General features: G+C 33.5%; 1 protein-coding gene across 1 annotated transcript; it reads right to left on the reverse strand.

Annotated features, from left to right (window-relative positions):
* Positions 1–408: 408 nt before the first annotated feature.
* Positions 409–12,379, reverse strand: LOC134274523 (rabankyrin-5-like). Its single transcript, XM_062756807.1, has 5 exons — positions 12,335–12,379; positions 9,976–10,648; positions 8,220–8,264; positions 7,933–7,977; positions 409–5,913 (listed from the first exon to the last, which is right to left on the reverse strand). The coding sequence occupies exons 1-5, from the start codon at positions 12,377–12,379 to the stop codon at positions 1,292–1,294; spliced, it is 5,430 nt and encodes a 1,809-aa protein (XP_062612791.1). The 3' UTR covers positions 409–1,291.
* Between the last annotated feature and the right edge of the window lie 11,997 nt (positions 12,380–24,376).

Below are 24,376 nucleotides of genomic sequence, written 5' to 3' on the forward strand. Positions count from 1 at the left end.
GTGGGTGTATTGTTATACATATAAGACATGAGGGTGTATTGTTATATATGTAGAAGATGAGGGTGTATTTTAATTGCATCCCTGAATGCTATGAACTTTTTCATTTTTATATCACATGTGTATCTAGAAAATTCAACAGAATTTTAAATAAGTTAAAAATAAGCTAGAAGTTATAAGAAATCAAATCATGCATGACCGTACGGTCCAAGTGAGGATCCAGGGTTCCCTTCTCATAAAGTTGTCGATATATTAGGTATCAGTAAAAATCATTGGAGTAGGTGCTATCATGGAAAGAGGGGCGCTTCGTTGTGTTGTTTACAAGAATTCTCTTTGATAGCAAAATAAATGTTTAATGAGTGAAAAAAAAAATTGATGAAATAGACACTGCACCATACAGAACTGTTTTAAAGGAATTCTTGACCTTTTTTATGTACTATGTTGCCAAGTCTGCTCCACTTATAAGGCAGATTTACTAGTATTATTTTGATTTGAAATATTAAAAACCACAAAGAAAGATTGACATTGTCCGTGAAAATTTTCGAACAGCCCTGGTTTAAATGCAGATAACAAAAAGTAAAACAGAAGCACATTAAACAAATTCAGGGTTTTAATGATACACAAGGTTACATAAACAGAGCATTACATTAAAATATTTTAACTTTCAATTACGAATAATTAAAAATAATTCATGATTAGTTAATTAATAAAGTAAAGAGAATGTGACACAAATGTAAAGACATCGTGCATTGACCATTTCATTTTCGGTTAATAAAAAAATCGATCGATATATTAATACTGGAAAGATAATTGACACCAAAATAATCGGGAAAGTAGAATTGCACAAATGATTCGGCAACGTTGATTCAAAATTTCTTACAATGCATGTACACTGAACAACATAAACACACATGTTTTGTAAATATATGTACATTGAAATACTATTAACAGCTAACACAAATCTCTCATTCACATTTCTTGCCACTAAAATACATGTATATCAAAAATTATCAAAATCAGTGTAAATAGCTTGGATGAGAAAAATGCATTGAAGTTTACCAGCTATTTCAAATAACATAAGTCCACATAAGACATTATTTTAGCCAAAGTACGTCGTAGTAAATAATTCTCAGTTTTATACACCAAGACATAGTAATGTTCACTCTATACGATACTGTATAGTAAAAAATAAAACATTTAAACCCTTCAATGTTTTACAATAGGTATACAGTTATATGTACTCTCAAAGTGATTAAGACTTTACACCAGAAGTAAATGGAGTTCTGTTAATTCTCTACACAGAGTATCGTCTTACATGTTTCTTCACCTCCTTGATAACTCTCGTGTACTTAAAAACTTCAAATCTTTCCAAGATATATTCACTCTTTCTACGCTTATTCAGCAGTTGTCGTGTCCTCTCTAGAACAGACACCCCCTCTCTATCTAACACAGAACCACACTCTCTGTCTAACACAGAATCATACTCTCTGTACCTCACCCTGACATTAACATCCACCCCCGACTCCAGGAGGATCCGCACCTTATCCAATAAACTGTCGTCAAAATCATACACATCAATCAGTGTAAACAGCAGGGGTCTCTCATCATACTCATCATTAGAATCATTATACAGCTGTATCCACTGATTGATATCTAGACCCACGCCCACAAGATGCTTTAAACCCTTACTATCACTTTCTAGTATCGCCTTATATAAATCTCCCCAATACTCCATACGCCACACTCGTCTCCGTGTCACCACCACATCATCCTTACTATCAGTCATCACGTCACTATGTCTGATGTTTACCAAACACTCAAACAAATGTAATCTCAGTCTGTCCAACTGACTTTCTTTCACGGTTCCTAATAAATGCTTAATAGAACTAATTTCATTTCTAATTAATGCGATATATACTATTGATATACCTTCTTTATTACTGATAGTTGAGTCTGCACCATAGATATCAAATATTTCTAGCATAACATGGATGAAAATTTTATTTATGTTTACAAAAGCTTTATAGAGAGGAGTGTTGCCTTGTTTATCCTGCATATTAACATCACTCCCTGAGTCTAGCAGAATTTTAGTGATATTTATATATCCATTCTTACATGTGGCCGTCAATGGTGTATCATAATTACTTTGTAGATTAACATCAGCCCCTGCCTTCATCAACTCTATCACAATACTTGTATGTCCATTCCTACATGCAAGGGTCAGTGGTGTATTAGCCTGTCCTTGTGGATTGACATCTGTCCCTTTCTGTAGTAACTCCTTCACTGCATCCACATGTCCATACTCACATGCTGCTGTCAATGGTGTATAAAATCCATCATGTAGATGTACATCAGCCCCTGCGTTCAACAACTCCATCACAATATTCATATGTCCACTATCACAAGCTGTTATCAATGGTGTTTTATGCTTAGCTTGAAGATTTAGGTCAGCCCCTGCACTTAGCAGCTCCTTTATAATACATATATATCCACCCTTTATTGCTGCTATTAATGGTGTTAAATATTCATCCCGAGGATTAACATCAGCGCCTGCCTTAAGCAGCGATTTAACTCCTCTCATATATCCACCACCACATACTAATGTTAGTGGTGTATACGATTCATCTTTATCAAATAACTCTATTAAGTTTCCTACACCCACATTCAGTGAGTTATAAAAATTACCATGTAAATTAACATCAACCCCTGCATTTACAATCTCTTCCACCACATCTTCATGCCCACCCAAACATGCCGCTATCAGTGGTGTACAAGATTTAATTTGTAGATTAACGTCAGCTCCTGCCTTTAAGAGATCCATCACAATACTCATATGTCCACAATAACAAGCTGCTATCAGTGGTGTTTCACATGTACTATGTAAATTAACATCAGCCCTTGTACCTAACAACTCCCTCACAAAACTCTCATGCCCACCTTTACATGCTGCTATCAGAGGTGTAACATGCGTATCTTGTGGATTAACACTGGCCCCTGCACTAAGCAGCTCTTTAACTATGACAATATTTCCACCATTAATTGCTGCTGTTAAAGGTGAATCTATTTTACTCTGCACATTGACATCAGCACCTGCTTCCATGAGTTCCTTCACTTCATTTATATGTCCACCCCAACATGCAGCTGTAAGTGGTGTGAAATTATTTCCTTCTTGATTAACATCAGCCCCTGCCACTAGCAACTCTTTTACTATATCAAAGTGTCCACCCTTACATGCGACTGTTAATGGTGTTTTCTTATTTATACCTATTCCATGCGTTCCTTGTAGATTGACATCAGCTCTAGCCCCGAGCAGCTCCTTCACTATACTTATATATCCACCCTCACATGCTGCTATCAGTGGTGTATAACCATAATGACCATTTTGATTGATATCAGCCCCGGCCTCTATAAGCACCTTCACTATGCTTATATGTCCACTTTCACACGCTGCTGTCAGTGTTGATTTATAATTATCTTGTTGATTGATATCAGCTCCGGCTTCTATAAGCTCCTTCACTACACTCATATGTCCACCCTCACATGCTGCTGTCAGTGGTGTATGAAACTCACCTTTTCTATTGATATCAGCTCCGGCTTCTATTAGCTCCTTCACTACACTCAGATGTCCGCCCTCACATGCTGCTGTCAGTGGTTTATGGAACCTAACTTTTCTATTGATATCAGATCCGGCCTCTATAAGCTCCTTCACTATACTTATATATCCACCTTTACAAGCTGCTGTCAGTGGTGTATCATACTCACCTGGTAGATTGACATCAGCTCTAGCCCCGAGTAGCTCCTTCACTATACTTATATATCCACCATAACATGCTGCTGTCAGTGGTGTAGAACCATAATGAGCTTTTTGATCGATAACAGCTCCGGCCTCTATAAGCTCCTTTACTATACTTGTATATCCACCTTCACAGGCTATTGTCAGCGGTGTTTCATAAACATCCTGTGGATTGACATCAGCCCCTGCCTCTATTAGCTCCTTCACTACACTCAGATGTCCATCCATACACGCGGCTTGAAGTGCTTCGTCTCCCAATAAAAATTTAAACTTTAAATCTGGAAAAGTCGTATAAATTGTATTTCTTTTGAAATATCTAATAAATGTTTTCACAGTTTCTAAATCTCCATTGTAACAACTCAGCTCCAATAAGCGCTGGTGTTCAGATATTGATCCATCTATGTCTAAGTCTATGAATGACCTTAAATTTTCGACTGGATCATTTGCTGCTGTTTTATTTCCCTCTTCTATTGTTGGATTAAGTAAAGCAAGTTTGAAAGAATTCAAAAAAAGTTCAGACTGTGTTTCTTTGTGACACTCAGTTTGCTCTAAAATATATTGTAAAAGCTGATTGTGTCCGTAGTAAACCACCCACCTGATAACCCTTACACTGTATTTCATTTCTGTTTTATCGTACTTCTCATTCACAAACACCCTTCTCGCATTTACTAACAACCTCTGTCTGTCCCACTCCCTGCTCCACCCATCCCTCTTCTCAATCTCCTCTCTCACACGCTCTCCTTTACTCACTACCTTAGACACATCTTTCCGTATTGACAGAAATAAAGACTTTAACTCTGAGTAAGACTTTGCTTTTAACACCTCAATAAAAGCCTGACAAACACTGGGGTGTTTTAAAATATCATTCATAAATACATCATAAAGTTCCATATTTTCTATATCTCTGTACAAACGCTCTGCTAACCTAGAGTACAGATCCTCCCCTAACCTTATACAGAGATCAAATGACTCCATTCTATCACTGTTTTCAGCACTTAAAGCCTCTTTCTCTCCTTTTTGTGAGCTTTTACAAGCAATATTTTTTTCATTTTTACTCTCACCGTCGATTGAATCTTTTTCACTTGCTTGTTTATATTCATTCTCTAATTTAAGCATTTCATATTTTTGAAGCTTTACATAGTTAGCAATGTAACTAGTACTCATAAACTGTAAGATGAGTTTTGGGAACTGAGAACCAAAATGATGGGCAATGATTTCGAACATAGAGTCATGAATGAAGGTATACTCAAAACCACAGAGTTTTGTGTATGTCCCCTCCATTACTAACAATGCCTTAACAAATTTAAATGAATCTGTGTAACTCTCAACTTCACATTTTTCTAATGTTTTTCGTTTCATTTCGTAGAAAACCTTATTTTCTGTTTCTTTTAATATTTCTTTTGATAACTTATTGCCATTTAACAGGCATAATACCAGTGTAGCATACTGTAATCTATTCTGTTCCTGCATTTTGTCAAACTCTTTTAAAATGCATGCAGTTGGACAAGTAAAGAACCTTTCAATGTTGTTCTTAAAATTCGCTTCTTTTGATACGAGTTTACACAACAAAGGAAACATTGTCGATACCTTTCTCAGTAATGTAGGAGACAACAAATCTTTATCCAAGCCATGTGTCTGAAGAATAGCTATTTTGTCGTCATCATTTAATGCATTTTCTGCACTATATAATTTGATTACGTTACCCTCATTTATGAAAAATGATTTGTAACATTCCTTAAACACTGCTTCCCTGCATGACATCAGTACCTTAGTACCTTTGATGGAATGTGAAATAATTTTTTCATAGTCAACTAAAGTTTCTAACTTTTGTTTTTGCAGTCCCAACACACCTACAACATCATCGATAACAAATACCTGAGGATTATGGGAGTCACAATAACGGTAAATCTCACTGATTTCTATAATAGGTATAACTTCGTGGCCTTCATCCTGGAGTATTAGGGCTATGTGATGAATCGTTGCTGATTTCCCGGATCCTGGGACTCCAACAAATGTCATATATGGTTGTCCCCTGACTTTGTTCAACATTTCCTGGAAAGTGTGAGTTTCACTGTAAATCAAATCTTCTTCTCTCCATTGTTGTAATTGTTTTTCATGAAGATCTAAAATATTTTATATCAAGCTTGAATGACATAAGTAAATAAAAAGCAAACAGATACCTACAAGTAGACGAAAATGTCCATGTACATTCATGGTCATTTGGAAATTTTGTACTTTTACACAAATTACAAGAACATACACCCATTTTTGGAAATATACAAATACTCTTATATGCAAAGAATTGAAAAAAAAAATTATTTAGAGAGAGAGAGAGAGAGAGAGAGAGAGAGAGAGAGAGAGTTCTTCTTTAAATTTGCAATATAATAATGATATATTATTCATTTGTTGGTCTTTTATAATGTGATGAATACTATGTAGTTGTAAAGCATCACGTTATAATAGTGATATTTTAGTGGTGTTATGTATGTTAAAAACTGGGTTTTTTTTTTGTTTATTATTTATGATTCTAGTATTTTATGTAACATTATTTTGTTGTTGGAAAGTAGCTCTTTAGAACTTATTTTGTTTTTGAGGCACCCGTCTTTAAATATGTATCAATTTACCTTATCTAGTTTCAAATTCACTTGATATTCAGTTAATAAATACCTTTTTTGACAACTCTTATTCAAAATTTATGGTTCTTTTTGTGTACTGCTTATATAAAATTGATAACTGTTTGTTTTGTTAACCTCTAAGTTATAGCATATTTCAGAGTTTCGTTGTTTATTTTACAACAATTTTGAGGTTATTCGTGATTGATTGCATAACAAAATATTCATGTACAATCTAGATACTACAGTAATCCATTTTTAAATTGCTTTGTTCTGTTGTTTCAATATCATTCTGACAGAAGTACTTATGACTATGAAAGGATTCTGCGATTTGAAGGATTAATCAGTTATTAATGAAGAACAAGGTAATCGAGTTTACGAATTATCAAAAGGGCTATTATTTAAACAAATTAATATGAAAAAGATCTGTCAGATTCTGTGATGTATTTACATTCAAGTTTAGTGGGATAAATTGAGTCGATATATATATATATATTATAATAACTATTTCTGAATATTTACATTTGCAACTGTTTCCTTTATATAACACTACTGAAAGCAATGCGTATCTATAACTGTATAAATACAGGTACGGGGTCAAGAGGTCATAGATGTGCGTATGGACAAACGTTTGACGTAATTTCTCAGTGACGTCATAAAGGGTTGACACGCGTTTAGTGGATTACATACATGCCGTTGGGTTTGAAAAATAAATCATTTCACATGTTCAAAGTCACAATCTTGCAAATATAAAGTATGAATACCAGTCACAAATGTAAATATAAGTAATAAGGTATCATTTTAAAACATCTATCGGGCTATAAATACGGGTGGGTACAAGATTAAATTCATCATAAAGCCTTTCGGGCTTTATGGAATTTAATCTCGTGACCCACCCGTATTTATATCCCGATAGATGTTTAAAAATGATACCTTATTTCTTAATTAAAATGAAACCTGCAGAGATAATGAATAGAATTCAAAATTAAAAGTCCATAAAACAATCCAAAAAAGAGCAGAGCAAAAACGGACTACTAAAACATCAGAGGTGTTATCAGGTGTCATGGAGGAGTAAGCATCCCCTGCAGACCGGTCACAACCGCCGTAGATGTAATATCATATACACGGGAGGCCACACTTGCTTCCATCTGGGTTGATTAAACTTGAATTTCTTTTAAAAAGACCAACTAATTCCTGTGCAGCTAGAATTACAAGTCTGAAACGTAATTGACACGGATCTCTCACTTTACTTACGTTCATATATCTGAATTTCTTTGATAGATGATAAATTAAAAATGTTTAAAAGATGAATATTTTCAGGTTTTGACCAGCTTAGTCCAGCTGTTGTTGAAATGGGGGATTAAAAATTTCGGGAGATATAATCAAAGAGCTTGATGTAAAACATTGTATGTCATTTTTTTTCTGATTCAATTTATCATACATTTGAAAAAGCAGAATAACCTATATATAAATATGATAATTTCCATAGTAAATATCACAATCATACATGCTTTATATATTTATACGAACCCTTAACATTTGGAGGAATGGCATGTTGTAGTTCCTTAATTTCATCTGAAAAATATATCAATTTTTTTTTTATAGTTTTCTTTTTATTCTTTATTTACCAGAGTTTGCAACTGGAACATACAAGGTATCGGAAACAAAAGCTTAAATGTTAAAATTGTAAAATTCAACAGAGCAATTTATATTTTATTCAAATTATCAAACTTATCTGAAACAATACACAAACTTATAAATGATATTTTTTTTGTGTTAATTCTACAGTTATGTATGGTATGCAGATTTGTACGTACCCTTAACATTTGGAAGGGCATCTTGCTGTAGTTTCTTAATTTCCTCTGGAAAATATCATGACAATTAGTTCTAAAGTTGTCAATTTATGCACTTCTTTATTCAAAAGATTTTATATCTCCAATCTTAATGTCATTATCTAATAAAATTTTATTATAATGGAATTTTCATTTATTTATAATATGAATGTATCATTTTAAGAATGACAATATAATAATCTCGCAGACGATTTTACATCAGACAAATATGATTTATTGTGTTTTGTTTTAAGTGCAAACATGGACATCAAAACATCAGGTGCCATGGAATTAAAAGTATATAGAATTAATTAATATTGAAAATATTAAAAGTTATTTTTTAAATTAAGTGGCATAAATTATTTACAATAAAATTAAAAGAAATAGAAAATGCACTTAAATATACATATTCACATAAAGAGCAGAGCACATTGATATTTAATATATGTTGACGTGATACAACCATTCGAATCAAGTTACTGATATAATACTATATATGTACAATGGATAATATAATATAAAGCAGTTACTGAGACTGTTCTGCAGCGATTGGTTTTATAAGTCAAACTACTAGTACTCTTTATATATGAGTGTCTTTTCTTGAGATAAGTATTTGTTGCGTTAACAGACTAACTTTGTTTTGAACTTTTCTTCCTAACTTGGAGAGTTCCAAAAAGCTAATGATCTAATTCTTATGATGACATATACTCTGGGAAAAACCAGCTAAAAGTCTTTTTTGTAAATGGTGCATTGAAAGACAAGGATTTCTCTGTTCAATATATCAGAGCTCCAGATAATATTTTACCCCAAAGTGTATTTACTCCCTGATTTTCAAATCAATGTAGATTTTGATTTTCAGCAAAATGACTGAAGAGTATTTTGTTTATATAGAAATGTTTTGACCTTCATTTTGAGCTTGTAATCGAAGTATGAGTTTTTGAAGAGGGAAAAAACTTCAAAGGTCAGTTTCTGCAATTATTCAAATAAATTTTGTAAATTTCAACAAGAATTTTTTTAATATTGGGAAGCATTTTTGTTTTTTACAAGGAAGATTATATCGGCATATACACTGTACCAGAAAGTCAGAGACACATACCCGGTAACTTTTCCTACGATATCGTATCAAAAGTAAACTGAAAGAATCTTTGTTAATATGGCAAGTTGAGAGAGAGGAAAAATTTGCTTGTATGAACGCATAATAAAAAAGTTATGCTAGTCGTTGTCATTACTTGAATATTCCTGCATGTCATTAAAATCTGTACATGTACTTCGTTTTGAGAAAAATCAAACACTGAGTTAACCTCAATTGACATCATTAAGTAAATGGTACCTGTATTCTTCAACTTGTTGTACGCAGTACTTTCGTGGTGTAATGCGTATTTTTGATTGCTAATGCGTAATTGTACGCTCTATTTTAATTTTCAATGCGTTTTTTTTTTTGTAAAATTCAATGCGTATTTCTGCAAATACGCACCTTATCTTGAGCTCTGATATATGTTCATATCTTGGTAAGGTATACAGTTTTTATCTGGGTGCATCTTGTGGTATACATATTTTTTTATATTTTAGAAATTAGCATTAAATAAGATATGCAACATATGATCTTGAGGAATATATGAGCTGGCCTACATCACAGACACAAAAAACAAAAAACAAATACAAGTTTAGTTAAATGTGTACGTTCAAAATACGAAGAGGCAAGAAAACAGATGTTATTCAGGTGACCTTAAAGTAAACTCACCCGTGTGACTTTTAACCGTTTCACACAATTCATCAATCAGTAAAAGTTTATCAATATATTTGGCCTCTATCTCTGGATCCATGGAACATGCTCTTATATCGTTCACAGCATCTTGGTAAACAGTCAAAGTTCCAATGTGTTGTTCTAATTCAACAGTAATATTGTAAATATTTTGCCATTCCTTTATAAAGTTTGATTGCGTGAGAGAGAAATCTGCTGCATGTCCATAGTACTTGTTTCTTGTCAGTCTGATTCTTTCTATGCTGGCGGACACACTGTTGTCTGTTGGATCGGGTTCTTCTCCCCATCCCTTATTGTGTGGAGTTATTTTACAGACATTACGTAGAAGAATGTATAGCAAACTGATGTCAAGATCAGAATAATCTCCACTATGCTGTTTATTTGGAAGGGGGAAAATGAGAGCAATTTGTTGTTTATTCAACGGATTCTTTATTTTGTTCTTTTTTAGATCATCAATCCAAGTTTTCACAGTTTTTGATAAATCGGAAGGTGGAATTTTTCTTTTGAGAATATCACGCAGCAGATCTGTGCATGGACCAAGGATAAGTCTTGCTACTCGTGCAAGGTTTGTGGTTTCCGGAGTAGACTTGTACTTTGATGTTGGTGTTGATGTTTTGGTATTGATATTATTCACTGATGGAGATACTTGTAACTGCAAAATTAAAGAATTAATATTGTTTGCTTTATAGGAAACACAAATATAACCCGTAATATGTAAAAGAGGAAAATATAGGGGTAAAGGCTTAACAGATGACAGGTTAAAAAAAAACTTGGATAAAGCTAAAACTGTACACATAAAAAATATTTTCTGCATTCAGGCAGTGGAAGAATAATTTCGCCACTAATAGAATTTAACTCTTTAATTCCTGAGAAAATAATATAAAAAAAAGCTAAGCTGTCTGCTCTCAGTTGTTGCATTATGTATGTAAAAATATTTTTTTAAATACCGAGTATCAAGAAATCAAACATGTTTTACATGTACACTGTGTAATTTTCATGTACGTACAAGGCATTAGGAATTTAGATATAAACATTTGAATCTATGGACAAAATGATTTAAAATTTTTTACTGACTGAAAAGAAACAAAAGATAGGCATATTATTTTTCGGATGTTTTAAGATGAAAAACCAATTTTAGAAAAAGTTTCTAATTTCAAGGTAAAAACCGTTCCTGATCGAAAAAAAATGCAAAATTTATAAAGGTATCAAACTAAAGGCAACTGCCTACCATAAGACATGTATAAAAATAAATAAAGTATTTTTTTAAATATTACAACAAAAGAGCCAAATTTAACTATACGATTATAGTATTTTCTTATTTATATAATGTAACGAAAAGTATATAATTAATAAAAAAAAAATTTATCCGCCGTGCCTTAAATATTTGTAATAGACCCGGTATAAATAACTCTACAGCTTTTCGTTATAATAATACGTGGGCTCTGTACCTTTAGACTGTCAACTAAACAAGAGAAAGTCTTTGTACATTTTATTTCTCTCAATATACTTGTTCCCACCAATTCTATTAATTGACTAAAAAGTTTGTACTTTGTATTCATGATAACTTGAGGAAAAAATTCTGTCATAGTAATGTATTGGATCTTATAACGTATCGAAAATTGATACTGAATTCAAAAAGTCACTTGCTAAACTCCATTTTAAACCACTTAACTTTTTTTCTTAAGAAATTTAATTTGGAGTCTTGTTCATTACAAAATAAAAGATAAGAGTTTATGCTATAAAAAATATTGATTGACACATCCAACTTTTGAGTACCCGTATATACTCGCCTATAAGTCGGTCCGCCTATAAGTCGGTTGTATTTTTTGAGGTTAATTTGCTGGTATTTGTCATTGACCCGCATATAAGTCGGTACAAATTTTTGCCTGAATCAGAGGACGGTTTCTGATAAATGTTCTGATGTTTTAACTTGATATCAATTAATATTTTTTAAAATTGATACGATATTTAGCTTTAAATCATTAAAAAAAAGTAAATAATGCCCTCTAAAAGTACAAAAAAAAATCATTAAATGCATGTTTTATGAACTTTACGTTTGATATTAGAGTACACAAATGATATAATGTATCAAGAATTTGCTCAACGATAGCTCTTGAAAATGTTAAAAGAATACAAGAATTTGGCATCCAGAAAAATACCAGACCTTTTATGACTCGCCTATAAGTCGGACATAGACTTTTTGACTAAAATTTTACTCCCAAAAAAACGACTTATAGGCGAGTATATACGGTATATGTTACATATGAAACAAAATAAAAACGTAGTAGTATTTTTTACCCACGTGTTGACCTTTTTGAACTGAAAATTAAGCATTTACCAAAATAGGACTAGAGGACCAGAAAATTTTTTTTGATGATGTCATGTGTAAACACTTACTTAAATTAGTCTACATGCAAAAAATAATTAAAATCCATAACATGCGATGTGCCACCTATAGCCTGGTTTTTCGGTGGACTGCCTCTTAAAACTCTTTTTTTTCATAATTTTTACAAAAGGATAAGCAAAATCAAGCTGTGAAAAGCCAGAATTGTCTTCTCTCTTTACAGGAAAAATTTGTGGATATAATTCCTAGTATATCAAAAAGTAATACAAGAACATAAGGTATCATAGATTTTTCGAGATATGACTATTTTGTTCAAAATGGGTATTTGGACGCCGTTTGAAAACTTTGTTGAAGACACTTACATGTACATCAATATCATATGTACAGTTTGTTTTCTAAAATTTCCACAAATCTAAGTAAAACTATAAATAAAGTACGCTATGTAATATTTTTCAATATGCATAAATATGACCAATTCAACCTTGGATCCTGATCACATGGAACAGATAAGGACTTAATAGCATCTTCGATCTCTCTAGTTTAATAATAATAATAATAAACTTTATTTCTCCAGAATAAAACAATTAGCATAAAGCTAGTTTTCATTGTGGTCCTGCATTAAAACATATTTACAATCACATAAGGACATACAAAGTTAACATCTTAATATAAACACAAGATCTAAAAGTACAACACATACATGTACATATAAAACATGAAAAACATATCTTTTAAGAAGGTTGGGGGAAAATCTATTTTAAGTATTGAGTCTGTTAAGGGGGATGTACAAGCCATATTGGATCTAGTCTGGTGTAAAATAAGAAATAACAAGAATGCGCTTAATACCCTAGTAAACTAGCCCAAAGTTACTCAAAGTGCTATAGCACTAATTACCTACTGTTAGAAACCAAAATTTGTAAATAATTAGGTTTATTTTGTTTTAATTAGGAGGAAATTAATCATGTTAGAACTGCGCAGCTACAGCATTCACGAGATGAAAAATGCATTGAAAATGGTGTTGCTACTTTTATTTGTTGCATCGCATCGTCTGATTAATGAAAAAACGCGATTTGGTGATAATTAAACTTTTGATAGATATTATAAGTTATCTGTGGCAAACTTACAAACTCTTAAATTTTAACTTTGATGGTGCTCATTTTTCCTTTCCTGGAATCAGAGTTTAAGATTTTTTTTATATCAATACGTACATTATTTAACAACTGTTCGATAATAATTCTAGATAAATTACTTCAAGAAACACTATATCACATTTCCTCTTTTAAAAGTGTTCATATTCTTTGAAATATTTTGCAACTGTAATTCTCTTCTACATTTAAAGATTGTTATGTCCCTCCCTATTAAGAAGAGGTCTAGAAAACAAATTTCCGTGCTAAAAATAGACCACGTGCTGCTATTCATGAACTACTTTCATGGTTCTTTACACTCTTTTTGAAGACAAGGATACATTGTTTTGAACTTGAAATTATCATTTAAAATTAAAATACTTAGAGAGATACACATGCAGATTTAAAAATATCTACTGACCTAGAATTTCGTACATTTGATTGTTTAAAACCTTTAATAAAACATTACCTGTCTAAGCATAAAATAATAAAAATTGGCATGCAGGTTAAACAGGAAAATAACAAAAGGCCCAGGGGCCACCGCGCTCACCTGAGCACATCAGCTAGGAAAAAAACACATATCAGATCAGAACTGAAAGTTAACTTAAGTTGGGGAGGGGGGGCTTGAATTTTAACCCCAAAGGGGATCATAATTTGAACGAACTAGAATCTACATTACCTGAGGATGATTCTATACAAATATAGCTAATCCTGGCTTTGAAGTACTTGAAAAGATTTAAAAAGGTTTCCCTATATATTTCTATGTAAAACTTTGGTCGGCCATTTTGGCCACGCCCTACCCCCAGGGGTCATGACTTGAACAAATTTAAATCTACATTACCTGAGGATGCTTCCACATGAGTTTCATCTTTCCTGGCCCAGTGGTTCTTGAGAAGAAGATTTTTAAAGATTTTTCATATATATTCCTATGTAAAACTTTGGTCGGCCATTTTGGCCACGCCCTACCCCCGGGGGTCATGACTTGAACAAATTTAAATCTACATTACCAGAGGATGATTTCACATGAGTTTCATCTTTCCTGGCCCAGTGGTTCTTGAGAAGAAGATTTTTAAAGATTTTTCATATATATTCCTATGTAAAACTTTGATCGGCCATTTTGGCCCCGTCCTACCCCCAGGGGTCATGACTTGAACAAATTTAAATCTACATTACCTGAGGATGATTCCACATGAGTTTCATCTTTCCTGGCCCAGTGGTTCTTGAGAAGAAGATTTTTAAAGATTTTTCATATATATTCCTATGTAAAACTTTGATCGGCCATTTTGGCCCCGCCCTTCCCCCGGGGGTCATGACTTGAACAAACTTAAATTTACACTACCTGAGGATGATTCCACATGAGTTTCATCTTTCCTGGCCCAGTGGTTCTTGAGAAGAAGATTTTTTAAAAATGCCAATAATTTTTCTCTAATTCATGATTATCCCCCCTTGGAAAAGGGCCTGGCCCTTCATTTGAAGAAACTTGAATCCCCCTTACCCAAGGATACTTTGTGCCAAATTGGCCCAGTGGTTCTTGAGAAGAAGATCAAAATGTGAAAAGTTAACGACAACAACGACGACAACGATAACAACGACGAAGACGACAGACAACGGAAAAATTCTGATCAGAAAAGCTCACTTTAGCCTTCGGCTCAGGTGAGCTAAAAAGGTAGCTGGAGTTAAAATATCTCGAATGTTTAAGAGGATCCTAGCTGCCCTCTTTTGAAGTTTGAATAACTTTTCTAAATACATTTGATTATTATTCACATTGCACCAAACAGTGGAACAGTAAGTAATATGCGGAAATACAATACTATCAAAAACCTTAATGCATTTGGTGGCATACAATAACTCACTCTCCTAAGAACAGTAAGTTTTATTACAATTTTCTTTGAAATAAAATATTTGACTAAAAGAAAAAAAACTTTAAGTATCCCTTTATTGGAATAGCTTGGTATTACTTAAATGGAGAAAACTTGAAACTTACTGAAGCGAATATGTTGTTAATTTTCGCTCGAAGTGTTGCTGCTTTTGATTTAAACCACGGCTCAATATACTGTAAAAACATTGAGTATTAAAATCTACATCATTTTGAAAGAGATAAGAGGAAAATGTTATGTGTCTGATATAGAATTACAACGTATCTTGATTAAAGGTTGTAAATGGTAATTAATTAATACCCGTCGCGCTCTCTTTTATTCAACAGTAAATAAGGAAACCCCTATTATAAAAAAGAGGAAAAAATCCTTTCTCTTACCTGATAAATCTTCGTCCACTTCAGTAGATAAAACAACAATACACCCAACACTACGACTATGACTGTCGCCTGTCCACACACGTAAAAAAGATATCGTGTCCCCTCAGTGTACATTTCAGCAGATGAGTCACGACTGTTCGACAAGAATAAATTATTAAAGCCTAAATAAAATAGATATGAAGCCAGGATAAACTACGTTTAGGGTATTGCTGTGTTGATCGTGATGATTTTTAGCTTTTTTACATCTTGGTCAGCTCTTTGTTTGTACAAGGTACATGTATCTGAAAGAAAGATATGTATAAGCAGGTCATTCTCTCTTTCTATAATGCACATTAATTTTTTCAGAACTGTAGTATAAGAGAAGCATACCACCGTTGGGAATTCAGTTAACCCAACATTTCTTTGATTTTTTTTTTTACAGCAACTGAAAGTCGTTATAGATTAGAAGGCACCATTTCCCATTCAGTGACAGAATATACATTTATTTATTATATAGACATTGAATGCAAACTCCTTGTTCTTGCTTAAAAATGTTATTAGACAGACCAATGTCTTTAACTCGATTGTCTAATTAATTATGCAATATTTACTTCCATTCATATGTCGATAAATCTTAGGGAACTTAAGGTAAAAGAACCATAAACTCTGACGCATTTTTCCATTTTTGGAGATTTTGATCGAAAAAACATTAATGGTAACCTATCAACAAAACTTTATATAAACTTGGTGACAATTTTTTTAATTTATGTAACAATACACCCTTGAAGTTCAAGATCATGCTTGTAGAGTGAGGTGGTGTTTTTTTTTGCTCCTGTTAAAAAGTGGATTTTTAGAGTGTTTCATTGGTGGACATAAATACTTAAAGTGTGTGATATAGATATTTTGTAAAAAGTACACTGGACTGCTTTCATAAAAATTGAAAATTGAAAAAGGTGACTTTGTGGGGAAAAATCAATTTCAGAGTGATAGTGTGAGCACTGAGTTGTGTTCATCTGTTTTCACCTGTATTCTATGTACCTGGAGTTAAGGACAAGTGCCCATTGAGTGTGTGTTTAGTATTCATTGTTCAGTGAACCATTGTGCTGTTTAACAATGGTGGATCAACAGGCCAAGGACACAACAATCTAATTAAAATCAGACTTCTTAGATCTGCGCCGTATACACTCTGCGTAAGAAGTGTATACGGCGCGGATCTAAGAAGTCTGATTTTAATTAGATTGAGGACACAAAAGAAGAATAAAAAAAATGAGAAAGTTTCTGGCCTACTGCTTAAGAAATCAACATTGTTTCTGTCAAGAGTGCCATCTAAAGTAAAGTCACAAATTGTATCATCAAAACCAGCATCAAAACAGAGGAGAATTTCCTCAGCAGGAGAAGAGGAATCTTCAGAAATTGACGAGATAAAGGACACACTGGAATCAATTCAGTTGGCCATAAAGGATTGTTATAAAGGATGATATACGAGGGATTGTTAAAAGTGTAGTGGCTGAATTCAAGGAAGACCTAAGGAGGGAAATACACGAGGAGTTTGCTATTAGTATCAAAGAAGAGATCGTGAAAGATTTAAAATCAGACACTCAAGAGGAATTCAAGTCACAAAAAGAACGGCATGTTGAAGATGTTGCCAAAATAGGGAAACATCTTTCGGACAAAGTACATGGGCTCATGATGGACAATGTTACAAACATGGAAAATGTTTCAAATCTTAAGAAATAAATTAGTAAACTGAAGACCAAACTGTAGGATGTAAACGAGCTTGCCAGCACAGCATTCAGTATGGCCAATTTTAACCAGCAGTACTCGCAAAAGAACAACATCAAGATCCTAAACTGGTCAGAACGGAAGGGCCAAAAACTGAAAGAAGAGTTTTGTACCATCGTGGCTGAGAGAACAGGCGTTACTTTCGATCTGCGGGAAATCCTAGCCATTCACAGAATCCCATCCGCTGATAACAAAATCCGCGCCCTGTGATTGTCAAGTTTAATACGGCAGAGGCAAAAAATATGTGATAACAAAACGTAAAGCGTTAAAAGAGGATTTCATTATGCTAGACCATATCACCAGCATGAATGCGCAGCTCTTCAAAACCTTAAAAGCGGAGAACAGACAACACCTCGTTGATAATGCTTGATACTTCAATGGCAACATTTTTCCTCTAGATATGAAAGGACACAGACACAGAATTGATGTAATGGATAATTGACAAAATACTAAGAGCTTAAAAACAACCAAAAATTAAAAGACACAAATGTTTAATTTTCTACAATTAGCCAAACTAGCAGGAGGAGCCGGTACAGGTGGGACATTGACCTCAAGGCGAGGTATGCCTATTGAATGGTTGACTTTTGTGAATGTAAGTATGGAGTGTGTCTGTATGCGTTGTTTTTGAGCCTCAGTGCACCTTCTCTATAATGTTCTGTTTAATAAGAATGAAAAACTTTGATGACATTTGATGTGACAACTAAAATGACCAACAAAGTAGAACTGTTAGGAATACTGAGTATGAATTTAAGAGGTTTCTCTTCTTACAGCCAAAAACGCAGAGATGTGTTTAATTGGGTTAGAAATAATTGTTATTTTGTAATTGTTTGTTTTCAAGAAACACATAGTACTGGTGAGACTTCAAGGTTATGGGAATCAGAGTAGGCCTACAAATCCTATTTCAGTAGTGATACAAGCAGCTCAGCTGGAGTCGCAATACTTTTCAAAAATAACTTTGAATTAGAAATCCATTCAATTAAATGTGACTCTTTTGGTAGATGAAGGATATGGAGATAACGAACAGTATTCAACCTCAAAGTCCATAAAACAATACAAAATAAGAGCAGAGCAAACACGGACCCCCGAAACATCAGAGGTGGGATCAGGTGCCATGGAGGAGTGAGCATCCCCGGCCGACCTGTCACACCCGCCGTGTGTTCCGTGTCATGATCAGGAAATAACGGATAAAAAACCCGTCGTCAATTTAGTGTATAAATAATGGATTTTTAGTATGAAAAGTGATGAAGGTGTATTGCCGCATAAGTAAGGGAAGTTGACGATAGAAAAGTTAAAGTCATCACGTATATCATATAGCTTGATTGTTTGATTACCATTTTTCAAATAAAATATCCAACAGCTGTGACAGACTCTGTGGTATCTTTTATCTTAAGCTATATCGTATCGACGTGGGAATGGAGATGACCGTTGTTAATTAACAATTCGTCGTCGATATATCTAAGTGTCGAGTTGAAGGTCACAGCAAGTGTGTTCTTCTTTTAACGCATAAGATTTTTGCACAAATTTTGCTTCATATGAATATAAAAATAGGTCTGTTTATAACGGAGCGCAACTGATATGCATGGAAATTCCAAATGAATTCTAATACGATTGAACTTGTACTTAGTATGAATTTTAAAACGACATGAATATTTACTAACAAATATCAAAAATCTCAATCACTGTCGACATTTCGCAAATTCTAAGGTAAATACATTAATCCTATCAGCAAGTTTAATTATTTTGGAGATTGCTTAGTAAATCTTTTCATATGAAATTTAAGGCAATTATTTACGCACTGACTTGTCTGATGATTTTCCTTTTACTATGTATTGCCAGTCTTCGGGGATGGTTACTCCTCCGTGGCATCTGATTGGTGATCCGTCTTTGTCCCGGATTAAGCCTAGGAATTCAGTATAGATATAGGTTTGGTACACTAATCTCTGCTGAGGACTGACTGTAACTTGTTGAAAATGAAGAGTTGTTTTAAAGAATTTCACTCTAAGAATAAAACATTTGGAGATAACGAACAGTGTTCAAGATCAAAGTTTCAATAACAACACAATATAGGAGCAGGGCACATAGGAGCCTCTAAACATCAGAGTTAGGATCAGGTTAGGATGGGGAATTAAAGGAAATATCCGTCGTAGATTCGGTATATATATTTTTGACTAGAAATAAAAATATGAGCATGAGTTTGAATAATAAATGTGGAAATTTAGAAAAGTTTAAATAACAAGCCTTATAAGCTTCCTGGAACCATAGCACATTGTCATGTACTTTTCTAACTCTTTTAACACGTCCCATATAGCGACTACGGAGGGATAAGCAATACCTTCATGGTTTTTTAACTTTTGAGCACGAGCACAATTCTTAAACATAGGTCTATGTTGTCAATCTTTGATTAAAATGTAATAACAAAACTTTATGACAAACCTATTGACTTCGACTTTTCTATACAATGTAGTCAAATTTCTTTATTTATTTAATGCTTTTTCATACAAATTATAAAGCTAGCATATACACACCGAATTGCATGTATATACAGACTTCCCTTTATTTTTCCAATCTGATCACAATGGGTGTGACCGAACGACACAGGGATGCTCACTTCTCCGCGGCACCTGTTCCCTTTTCCAATGTTTTAGAGGGCAGTGTTTGCTCTACTCCAAATTTGAATTATTTCAATAGACTCTCGAGCCTAATTATTCTTTGTTTTCTCCAAATCTTATTCATAAAAATATTTTTTTTAAATCTTGACCCACAAGATAAATAAAAACTGCATATTCAAATACATGACTTTGTATTTCAAAATCCCATCATTTTGAAAATAACGGTTTTTAAATTTAAAGAAATATTGTATCTTTATCCAGATTTTTGTACTGTTCAATATTTTATTATTTTCAAGATATTTATCAGAATTGTTAAACAGATATCTTTTCTTAACAAAGATGTGTTTAGGCCAAATTTAAATACAGGGATATCTTACACAACATTTTTCCTCTTAAATCTCTGAAGAGAATAAATCCCACTTCTATTAATTTTCCTTGTGAATTTGAAATGTAGTAGAGACCTACCTGATATTTTTCAATATTCGGTGCCTTTCCTTATTTCTTGATGCTTGGATTTCTAAATTTTCAAAATTTCAGAAGCAGTCAGTACGTTAGTGTTAAACCTCTCTTTCTGTTGGGAGAAACCTGTTTTTTAAACTTAGTCTTCAGATCTAACTTCCCTGTTTTTTGTGGAATGCAGTTGATCAAGTCCCGATGACATGTTCGACCCGAGTTACACGTTCTACCTGACTGAGCTTTTTAAATTAAGTATTCATGAAAATCAAACACATTATTTTTAGATTTCTTTTGTGCAAATTCAAATGTTTGTATGACATTGATCCATTTTTAGCAACATTTAATATTGCTATATGATAGTATTGATTTTTTTTAAACAGATAAAGAATGGAGAGTGTTATATTGCCAGACCAACGCTGCCTTCATCAATTCTCACTCTTTAGATCAAGGAATCGTAAACCTTTTGAATAGTCATCTGTATACATACATGTATCTTGTAAGAAAAGAAATCGGGAACTTTATTTGTTACAGTAACTCATGTTGACAATGGGGTCTTTATTTTGAGAAGTACGATCACTTCTTTGATTTATTTTAGCTATTAAAAGAAATCAAAGGCTATCTCCTCATTTGTCTGTCCGTTTTACTCAGTTTTCCCACCATTTTATTTAGTAAACGCATAAAAAACTACCATATTTATACCCCCCACTTGAAAAGTGGAAGGGTATTCTGTAATCGGTATGTCCGTCTGTTACGCTTTGGATACCCATCTCTTATCCGCCACTCCTCTTATACCACTGTGTGAAATTTAATGGAACTTTCACAAAATCTTTGCTACATATTGCTTTTGTACATCTCCTATTTTCATTTTTGCTCCGACACATAATTAGGGTTCCCCGACCACAGCAAAATATGGACTTTTCCATTATAATCATATGGGAGGCGGGGGTATCATTTAGTGAGATCATTGCTCTACCTCTAGTTTCAATTTGGGCTTCTGCAATCTTTTCCTAAATTCCAGCAGATATTGAGCTGATTGATCCCTAAATGGAGGGGAACTTTACCAACTGATACATTCAAACAAGATCTCTAAACTCTAGGCAGGGGCTCTTTACCGAGACATTTAGACAAGATCTCTAAACTCTAGACAGGGGTATTTTATAAACTGAGACATTCAAACCAGATCTATAAACTCTAGAAAAGGGAACTTTACTGAGACATTCAAACAAGATCTCTAAACTCTAGACAAGGGAACTTTACTGAGACATTCAAACAAGATCTCTAAACTCTAGACAGGGGTATTTTATAAACTGAGACATTCAAACAAGATCTATAAACTCTAGACAAGGGAACTTTACTGAGACATTCAAACAAGATCTCTAAACTCTAGGCAGGGGAACTTTACCAACTGAGACATTCAAATGAGGTCTCTAAACTCTAGGCAGGGGAAGTTATCAAGAAGGATATGCCAAATAACGAACAGTATTCAAGTCCATAAAACAATACAAAATAAGAGCAGAGCAAACACGGACCGCTGGAACATCATGGTGAGGTTAGGTGCCATGGAGGAGTGAGCATCCCCTGCTGACCGGTCAATCCCGTCATGTGCTCCTGGTCATGACCGGGAAATCATAGAAAAATCCGTCGCCAATTCATTGAATAATAATGGATTAACAATTAATATGAAAAACGTCAGTCAGCATTAGACCATCGTCTCAAGCCACGGTCCGGAGTCCGCATATAGCTCTCTCCTACCCGTGGCTTCTTGATCACAAAAAGTGTCGTAATCTTGAATATTCACGCCTCTCTATTGTGACGTCATATTCAGTTAGTAGCAAGTTTTGTTTCCATCGCAATTGAAATCAACAACTGACGTCAACAGTGTACGAGAAATATTTCCTTTACTGCGATTAGATATTGAAAGTTCGCGATAAAGTTCATCTTCCGACTATGCTTTACTCGCATTGGTCAAAATTTTAATGAGTTTTCAACCACGGCCAGATGGGAGAGGATCGTACATTTTGGCCGTGGTTTGCGACGATGGCATTAGACTAGATGATTTTTAAATTGTGTTTGCTGACAAGTCATTGTATCGACCATAGAACTTACCAAATGATGAAGAGTTGATATCTTGTTCATCTTTGATAATTTGCCGTAGTTTTAGAAATAATTCATTACGTAGAGCATGATCTTTTAAATTGTGTATACACTCGTATAAAGGTGATGAAGGTATATTCCTGCATAAGTAGGAGAAATTGACTATAGAAAAGTTAAAGTCATTACGCAGGGTATTTTTCTATATAAATTCAAATAAGAGGGTTTTTGTTGTTTTTGTTTGCAAAGTTGATCTTTGACTTATTTGCCTAGTTTTAGAATGCCTTTAAGATTTTTATTTGGAACAACACTTTTGATTAAAATGTTACTACGTTTGAACATTTATTAACCGGTTTGTTTGTTTCAATTCTCTTTTGGGAATTTTCTTCAATGAAATTGGGAAAAACACATACTTTTTACCATTGGGAATGGGGCCTTATACAGGACCCGTACGACCCCTGAAAAAAACCCCTGTTACGTTTATTAGATTACCATTAACGTCTTTTTTCAAGTAAATTATCCAGGTAAGAAACAGATGTGTCAGACTCTGTGGTATCTTTTATCTCAAGCTCAACAGGATATATCGTATCGACGTAGTAATGGAAATTACCATTGTTAATTGACAATACGTCGCATATATAATGTAGTGGAAGGCCACATCAAGTGTTTTGTTCTTTTCTATTTTACAAAATATGTTAAAGTCATTACGCATTGGTATTTTTCTATATAAATTCAAATCCAAAAACCAGGATATTGTTGTTGTCTCTTTGATGTTTTATGTGTGCAATCAGTATTTCTTAGACAGGGGCTCTTTTTAAAACAAATGAGGCATTAGTTTTGGTAAAAGCCACCAATATCCTTAATAAAAAAGATTGTTTACAATAAATTGGAACTGTCAATTAAATCAGTTTTTGTAATTATTTAAAGAGATACTTTTTCTTTGTTTTTCTGTAACATATGATAAAATTGGTATGACAGTTAAAAAGACAAGTTCTGAATTCTTGGGACATTATTTTATTGAACACAATATTATACACTGCCATAACGTTATAAACAACAACAAAAACATGAGATAAACTTATTTACTCAATATGGCATTTAAATTACAACACAACCTCTAATGAGCTTTTGGATAAGTAAGACATACATATCCAATTTACAGAAAAAAAAACCCCTGTTACGTTTATTAGATTACCATGCAGCAACGTCTTTTTTCAAGTAAATTATATAAGGTAAGAAACAGATGTGTCACTCTGTCATATATCTTTTATCTCAAGCTCAACAGGATATATCGTATCGACGTAGTAATGGAAATTACCATTGTTAATTGACAATACGTCGTCGGTATATCTAAATGTCGAGTGGAAGGCCACATCAAGTGTTTTGTTCTTTTCAAGCATAGAATTTTCACAAATTCTGCTTCATATGAATTATAAAAATAAGTCTGCTAATAACGGAGCGTAATTGGTGCATTGGAATTCACAATAATTGTTAGAAGTTACCCAATCTCCAAAAAAAATTGATATTGTCAATCAGAAACTCAAGCATCTCTTTGATGTCTACTTCAGAGTACTTGTGTGCAATCAGAATGCAATTAAATCTAGACAGGGGCTCTTTTTAAAACAAATGAGGCATTAGCTACTGGTAAAAGGCCACCAATATCCTAGTTAATAAAAAAGTTTATTGTTTACAATAAATTGGAGGGCATCTGTCAATTAAATCAGTTTTTGTAATTATTTCA

This window comes from Saccostrea cucullata, unplaced genomic scaffold (assembly GCF_032062105.1).
Source record: "Saccostrea cucullata isolate Sc308-1 unplaced genomic scaffold, CSIRO_AGI_Scuc_v1 ctg2331, whole genome shotgun sequence".
In the NCBI taxonomy this organism is placed as follows: Eukaryota; Metazoa; Mollusca; class Bivalvia; order Ostreida; family Ostreidae; genus Saccostrea; species Saccostrea cuccullata.